The sequence below is a fragment of the Bactrocera dorsalis genome, chromosome 1, assembly GCF_023373825.1.
Source record: "Bactrocera dorsalis isolate Fly_Bdor chromosome 1, ASM2337382v1, whole genome shotgun sequence".
NCBI lineage: Eukaryota > Metazoa > Arthropoda > Insecta > Diptera > Tephritidae > Bactrocera > Bactrocera dorsalis.
The window spans coordinates 1,671,753-1,680,139 of record NC_064303.1 but is presented as its reverse complement, the minus strand read 5'-3'; the positions used below and the strand labels follow the sequence as shown (position 1 = coordinate 1,680,139).

Sequence of the window (8,387 nt, the reverse complement as noted above, 5' to 3'; positions counted from 1 at the left end):
ACATATGTTGACACTAATTTTTATATAAACAGCTTTTTCAGCGATCGTGCGCGCAGATCTTATCAAGTGTTGTGACTAGATAGCGTTGAGAGCTGTAAGCAGCCAAGTACTGCGTCCACAGATTTGTTTTATTTAGCATAAATTCAGAAGTTGTCAGATAACCGTTATATTGCTTTGTTTGTCTCATTTATCGCACAGCAGCTAGCGCCGAGAATTTAGTGCAGCCTGCTGCTAGTTTCAATCTGGCTGCGAACGAATTAGCATAAAGTAATCAAAGCGCACTTAAAAAGTCACAACAAATGGCCCATAACAGCTGGCCTCGGGTACTGTTTCTCTACTTGCTGCTCCTGCTGCACTGTCGGCAGCATGCTGCCACGCCCAATCGACGTATCATCTACAAATTTACCGATTGTAATGCCGAGCAACTGCAGCATTTGCCCAAACTCGCGGCGGTCTACGAGTTGTCCGCTGTGACGTGCAACATCTCTACGCTACCGAACGCATACTTCACGCGCTTCACCACACTCACCGCGTTGGAAGTGCGGGAGAGTGGCCTGGCGAAAATTGGCGCCTACGCGCTCAATGGACTGGAACAGCTGCAGTGGTTGGCGCTGCCCTGGAATTACATCACCAACGTCGAGCCATGGTCTCAAGCGCCACTAAAGGCGCTGCACACGCTCGATTTGGAGGGGAACGCTGTGAAAATGCTCAGCGCCGAAAGCTTCGTGCGCTATCCAAATCTACATTATTTAAGCCTGGCCCATAACATGCTCGAGCGCATCAGCGGTGACGCATTCACGCATTTGCCACATTTGAAGCATTTGAATTTGGCGCACAATCGTCTCGGTGTGATTGAGTCGCTATATTTTCGTGGCATGCAACATTTGGCCCATTTATCACTGCAACATAATGCGATTGAGCGCGTGGCTGCCGACAGCTTTGCAACGAATGCACATCTGCGTTCTCTGCGCTTGGATGTCAATAAGCTGCGGGATTTGGAATTTCTACGCAGCAATGCTCTGACACGCCTACTGCATTTGAATGTGTCGCACAATCGTATCGAAGCCGTTGAAGCCTTCGCGACTGGGGAGTGGGCGTTGATGGATTTGGATCTTAGTACGAATCGGCTGGTGGAAGTGAAGGCGGATACGTTCAATGGCCTGGCAGCGCTAATGGTGAGTTGAATGAAGCAAACACGTGCAGGCTTGAAAAACCGAACTGTGCCGGCTTGCCGGTAGTGGAAAAATTTCTTTCTGTTAGGGGAATTTCTATACATATTTTTTATTAATGACATGACTTCGTAAATTTTTCTGAATTTGAACCACTAAAATCCCCCTTGGCTGCGCCACTGACCACTGTTTTCGATTTGTCTATGTAATATAAAGGCTAAAGGGTAGTCGAAAAAGTTTTTTCATATTTCTCCAGTGCTACTAATCACATTGTGTTATTCCATATAGTGTTAGAAAGCTCAGATTTTAAACTTCATTTAACCAAATAATTACAAAATAAATTCTGGGAAGTTGAAAAAAGTTACAGTTGTTCAAAATTGAGTAAAAGTAATGATGAAATTCGCTATATTTGAAGTTTACGGAGACGATGCTGTATTATTTCGTATAGCAAAACAATGGCTCGCTCGCTTCCTTTCTGGAAATTTCAATCTGAAAGAAGCAGCTCGCTTTAGTTGACCTTTCGCTGAAAAATTCGATGAAATTATGGAAAAGATTGACCAGGACCGCCACATAAACATCGCTAAGGAACTCCACATTCATCATCAAACGGTTTCGAATCATTTAAGAACCGTTGGCTATAAAAAGAAGCTCGATGTTTGTGTACCACATGAGTTGTCTGTGAAAAATTTAATGGACCGAGTTAACATCTGCGATTCTTTGCTGCAACAAAATGACATCGAAAAGTGCATCAAATACGACAATAATTTGCGAAAAAGATAATGGTTCAAGCATGGTGAAGCTCAACAAAAGGTCACAAAGCCAGGATTGACGCCTCGAAAGGTTATGCTGAGTGTTTGATGGGATTGGAAAGGGATCATCCACTATGAGCTGCTCCAGCCTGGTCGATCGATTGATTTTACATTTTACTGTCAACAACTGATGATATTGAAGCAAGCAATCGAAAAATCGGCCAGAACTGATCAACAGAAAGGGCTTCGCCTTTTATCAGGACAACGCTAGACCACACACATCTTTGATGACACGGAAAAAACTGGGAGAGCTTGGCTGGGTGGGCTGGGTAGTTTTGATGTCTCCACCATATAGCCCTCACCTTGCACCATCGGACTATCATTTGTTTCGGTCAATGCAGAACGCGCTTACTTGAGAAAAGTTGGCTTCAAGAGAAGCCTGTGAAAATTTCTTGTCGTAGTTTTTCGCCGAGAAACCAGAAATGTTTTACACTGATTCAACAATGTCTCTAGTGAAAAATGGCAAAAAAAAGCTCGACCAAAATGGTTTATATTTTATTCAATAAAGTTCATTATAAAGAAATAAATTAATGATAGAGTGATTAGAAATACGAAAATACTTTTTCGTCTACCCAATATTCCGAACTGTGCCGCTTAAAACAATTAATTAGAATTAAAGTTACCGTTATGAAAAATATGAGATTTGAAAAATCGTAGTACTTCCAATTAAAGCTTTTCTTTTTCACTATTCAATTTCTTGTTTATATAGTATGTATGTGTGTATGTAGATAGCTTCAAGCCAGAAATTGTATGCCTCAATAGATGTATTTACATTGTATAATTACAAATTTACAGTAATGATTACTATAATTTTTATTCCTTAATGGGTTAAATATTCTTTTGTTTGCGGAAATAATTGCCGTTAAGTGTGCTGAATTTAAATATTCATTCAATGTGCAATAAAGCGAGTATTTTCCTTGTTTAAAAGCATGTGTGTGAGTGTACTAGTATATTAGTATATGTATGTTAGCTTTTGTGTGTCCAATTTGAAAATCGGTGTGAGTAGAACCGCCACGCAAACACACACGCACTGTCACTATTGCCTCACCTTGTATGCACACATATAAGCGGTTTCCCCACCTGAGTGACAGTCGTTCAAATATTTAGATATTTTATTGTTTTACAGGGTGCTTCCACGGCAATTGAGGCAGAGCTGTGTTAATTATTCAGATTTGTTAATAACAGATTTTGATAATTTTCTTTGGTACTTAAAACTCACAAAGGCAATAATAATGTATTTTTAATCACTTCAAAGATAAACCTTATGATCAAATTTGACCCGGTCTGGACTTCGTTTTTTAGTACAAATCTTTCGGTTGCATTATATTGCTGTAGATGAGCTATAGAGAAAAGGTGGGAATCTATCCGAAAGTGATATTTTGGAACATTATTGGCGAAATCGTAGTCAAGACGGAACAAGGTAATTATCTCCTGCATATCTGAAAACTTAGTTCAGTATGCCACAAGGGCTACTCGTTGCGGCTTTTTCTTCGCTCATTACCGTCGTAAGATGTGTGGATAGGAAGAAGTCGCTCTCCTCTTTCAAGTAGATGAACATTCACTCCGACAGCAAAGCGCTCTTTGGACTGTGCGGTCAAAGCTAGCCAAGAATTGTCTGTCCTCACTAGAAATACCATCAAGTTAACCCGTTTGGGCTCTTGGTCTTAGCGGAACCGCTGAAAACTGGAAAACGGATAAGCTAATCATGGAGGGTACCTTTTTAACCACTCACACGGAATGGGACCGAGTTGGATCTCAGTTGGTGTCTTGCAACGGACCATCTCCTATTCGACTACAAGATCATCTTGCCGCAATCATAGGGACTCTTACTAGGCACTGTCAAAAAGGCATCCATGCGGTAAGGCCAAAAATCTCGTCGGACGTTAACTGTATGAAGGAGGTGGGGTAGAAACATGCCTTTGCAACACTGTGGTTGAAATCTCAGGACAGCACCGCGAGACATAGCCGAAACTGACATTAGCAGACTCAACAAATTTGTGATCGGTTCCGAGCTGTCTATCGATTTATAAGGATCTTATGATGAATGGACTGACGTTCTAATAGATCCCTGCTAGAATCGACCTCTTAACTTAAGATAAAATACACACAATGAAAATCTTTATCAGCCCCCTCAAATAGACTCTTGAGTTCAAACCAGCATGTCAATGCTAAATCCAGCCTCCGATTTTTTTTTTGTTTCTGCTTATTTTAGAGGTGCCATTTGGCCAGTTGCGACTTCACATTTACAAACCCACGTCTGATGAATGTAGGCTGCGCAGCTACGTTGCTAATTCAAAAAAAAATCCAGTGATTTGACACGAGTCTTACATTGATATGCTTCATACACCCAAACCATTGGCCAAAGATGTGTTGAGTCGAGCGATGTTGAGATCCTCTGTAGTTATTGGTATTAACGTAGTGAATGAAATACTCGCATCAAGCAAGTTTTAGATGGCTTCGTGGCCTTTACTGAATGCTTTATGCTAATATTTTTGTTTTGGGTAAAGAAGACTTCCTAAAACACTTCCGTATGCCTTTAACGATACTGCTGCCGGGATTTCAGTAGATTTCACAAAAGATCAAGTAGACTCTTTGTTACATTTTTTTCATGGTAAAAATCGTTAATGGCATAAGGAGATTAAACTATAAAAAAAGGTTCTTCCAATCTGGGGAAAATATTTTATCGATTCGATTTGCTCGCGCAGTTTAAATGACCCAGTCCGTGTCAAATTTGATCACATCATATGCATACCCTTTATATGCTTAACCAATTTATTTACACATTATTGCGCATTATGACGTGCCGATTATAAATCTAGCCACAAACATACAAACATACTCAGCCATTTGCTTACAAGTGTATTTGTAACTACATATTTGTTAGTTTATATATATTTAATTCACGTGTGTCTGCTATATCTACCAGCAAACATATTTACTTTGAGGCTTCGTTGTGTGTATGTGTGTAAAGCAATTAATCGCCTTTATTTATATGTCAACGCACAACTATAATAAAGTACATATTTGCATGGTTGTGTCAATACGCTTTTGTTGCAGTTGTTGCATTTGAGGTTGTGTGGTGCTAAAGCTGCTGGTTATGTTATTCACACTTAGTACGTTGTTGTTATTGCTGTTTTTTACGGTATTTTATTGGATTTCATTTAATTTCATATCAATTATTTACCGATTTGCCAGCAAGCATGCTTATTTGATTATTCTATAATTTGTTATGCAACAGGAATTGTGGACGGTGGACGGTGGCCAGCATAATGATTGTGTGAGGATTGGTTGATATGTGTGCATATTTTATGTTTTTTTTTATTTAATGAGAAGATGATGTTTAAAATGATGTGCGACAAAAGCTTTTTTTCAAATCTGGTTACTCTTCCTCGTACTGATCTACTCTGAAATCCTCATAGCCAAAGACTAGACATAATGTAGTCTGGAGGTCGAAATAATACAATAATTGTCTTTTTTTTTTTGTAAAGTAGGCTCCATTGAAATGCGAAAAAAATCTCTACAAAACTATTCAATCCGTTTTATTTACTTCTATAACTGCGAAATAAATAATTTCCTTAGAAAACTTACCATAACAGTGTATGTATACAAAGTGTGATCTACAGGGTAGGCCATTTAAAGTTGACCCATCTGGCAACGCTGTAACTTTTAACAGCGCTGACAAATCGGCTAATGTCATACCGCGTTAGAAGCGTCATTCGAAGACAATTTATACCATGGAACAGTACACTCCAAAAGAACGCGCTGAAATTGTTCAGCTTTATATTCAAAATAACTTTTCAAAAAAAAAAAAACTCATCATGTCAGACGAGGCACATTTCTCGTTGAATGGAGGCGTAAACAAGCAAAATTGCCGATTTTATGCCACCGAAAATCCTCAATTAATTGAAGAACAGCCTCTTTACGACCAAAAAGTAACAGTTTGGTGCGGTGTTTGCGCGAATATGATCATCGGACCGTATTTTTTCGAAGACGATGATGGAGCCACGACAACAGTCAATGGTGAGCGTTATCGAGCCATGATAACGGATTTTGTGATACCCATTATTCGCGAAAATGACATGGATAACTTCTGGTTTCAACAGGACGGGGCTACATGCCATACAGCTCGACCAACAATCAATTTATTGCGACCATTTTTCCCCGGGCGATTGATATCGAAAAATGGTGATGTTGACTGGCCACCGAGATCACCAGATTTGACGCCACCAGACTTTTATTTGTGGGGTTATTTGAAATCCAAGGTATACGCTAATAAGCCAAAGACCTTAGCTCAACTGAAAGCCAACATTCGACGTGAAACACCCGCCATATCATCCGAAACATTGGCCAAAGTCATGGAAAATGTCGAAAAAAGAGTGCATTTAGCTGTCAAAGCTAAAGGTGCCCATTTACGCGATCTAATTTTTAAATATTAGCTGAAACAAATCCCCTTGGACCAAAATAAATTATTTTTGAAATGAACAAAAAACATTGTTTTCTTTTGTTCTTTTTTTTTTAAACAAATGGGTCAACTTTAAATGGCCTACCCTGTATTTCGATAAAAAAAATAAAAAAGTCCAGCTAAGATTTGATTGAATTAATAAACTTAATCCATCAACGTGGAATCCATAACAATGTCTTTGACAAAGCTCAAAAGTGCTACAAAAAATAGCTGTCACTACTTTTTCAAGCGCAAAACTCAAGCGTTCGGGAAAATAGCCTTCAAATCCGCACGAACAAAGTGCTTCTTAAGAAATCAACTCAAACTCCGACTGACGAAAGCACGCACACTTGCATTCGTGCATTGCGGCGCGTGTCAATAGCAGACATGTTTCTGATGCGCGCTACGGCATTAAGCTGTCATCCATTTCCTGTTGATCTAGACGACTGCATTTAATTGCACTGCACAAAAATGAACACCACAAGAAAATCTTCTTACACTTGAGCTGTCTTGCTGTCAGCACTGCCAGTTACAACACTCATTTCCAAAATACTTACTGCGCTTTGGTCACTCATACTCTCCACTCTTTGATTTTTCTTCCGCAGCATCTCAACCTCAGCGCCAATGCCTTGCATATGCTTGCCGCGTCCTGTCTGGACAAGCTCATCAATCTGGAGACGATCGACCTGTCCGCCAACAATTTGACGCAACTACCCAGCGGACTCTTCGATGCGCCCACCCAACTGCAGCGCGTCAATTTGTCACGTAATGCACTGCCAACCGTGGATGCCGAACTCTTCGCGCAGCTGCCCTATCTGCGTGCGTTGGACATGTCAGGGAATCAATTGTCATCCGGCGCATTCATCGCTCATCTCTCGCCGCTGTTGCCGCACTCGGCACTTACGCTGGATTTAAGTGAGAATCACTTAACGCAACTTGATGCCGACGCCATGACGGCGTTGCAAGTCTGTGGTGCGAGCGTTGATTTATCCGCCAACCGCTGGCATTGCCAGTGGCTCATTGTTGAGCTGGTGCGCGCTCCAGCGCACGTACACTTCGGACGCAACTATTCGCTGGCGTCGTCATGGAGCGCGGCGCTGCTCAACGTGAGTGGCATTGATTGCTATGATGCCGAGCGTCAGCGCAGTCTTGTGGTGCTGGACGCTGGCCGTTTGTGGGAGCGCCGCCATGGTGTGGGTGATGTTGAATGCACGGTAGGTGCCATAAAAATGCTAATTGGCTTCGCGCGTTGATGTGATTTGCATACACACAAACAGAATTTTGATTTGTGCTTCATTGCAGACGTTCGTTGATCCTGTTATGCCAACACCGCCGCCACTGGTTTGGCCGCGTGTGCGCGTGGACCGCTTCGACTCACGCTCCATTATCATTTGGATGTTGATTGCCATTGGCTTAGCCTTCACCGGGCTGCGTATAGCGCGTCAGTTGATCGACAGACGAGAGCAAACCAAGCGTGTGAAGAAATTACTTGAGCTGGTAATCGATTACAGAGTACTTATTCTACACTTACCGTTAACGAAATTTATTTACGTGCTTTTGCAGAAGACACAGGAGCTGACGCGACTCACGGCGAAGAATGTGGAAAGACTCAATGAGCGAACTTAAAAACTATACTAGTCTCTCGGAAGAACGAAGAAAACCATATTTTCGAGAAGGTTTAAATAAGTGTATTACATAAATAAAATAGCTTTAAGCAATAAACTTCCTGAAATTTCATCCAAAATCAATAGGTTTAGGGTTAAAGTCTTTACCTTATTCCTTTTACGACGTCAAGAACCAATATATTTTTCCAAAATACGAACTCCAAAAAGATAGAGGCACGAAATTTGCCGTAATCTATATTTACAGTCTGCCGATGATTCACCAGAACGTGGTTCGATCGGAAAAGTGAACAAAAAATTTGAAAAAAAAGAATAATGAATCTGTTTTCGCGGAATCCTGCTTTAA

The 8,387-nt window shown here is 40.9% G+C and overlaps 1 protein-coding gene across 1 annotated transcript; it reads left to right on the top strand.

The window, feature by feature from the left end:
- Positions 1–203: 203 nt before the first annotated feature.
- On the top strand, positions 204–8,190 carry LOC105232307 (insulin-like growth factor-binding protein complex acid labile subunit). The gene is made up of 4 exons (XM_011213958.4): positions 204–1,175; positions 7,025–7,633; positions 7,722–7,916; positions 7,983–8,190. The coding sequence occupies exons 1-4, from the start codon at positions 300–302 to the stop codon at positions 8,043–8,045; spliced, it is 1,743 nt and encodes a 580-aa protein (XP_011212260.2). The 5' UTR covers positions 204–299; the 3' UTR covers positions 8,046–8,190.
- The last annotated feature ends 197 nt before the right edge of the window (positions 8,191–8,387 follow it).

What these genes read in the sequence shown, in the direction of transcription:
- LOC105232307 (XM_011213958.4), top strand. Translation starts at nt 300, where the DNA reads ATGGCCCATAACAGCTGGCCTCGGGTACTGTTTCTCTACTTGCTGCTC. An exon ending in ATGGCCTGGCAGCGCTAATG is followed by an intron (nt 1,176 to 7,024) that starts GTGAGTTGAATG and finishes TTTCTTCCGCAG; the next exon opens with CATCTCAACCTCAGCGCCAA. An exon ending in TGAAGAAATTACTTGAGCTG is followed by an intron (nt 7,917 to 7,982) that starts GTAATCGATTAC and finishes GTGCTTTTGCAG; the next exon opens with AAGACACAGGAGCTGACGCG.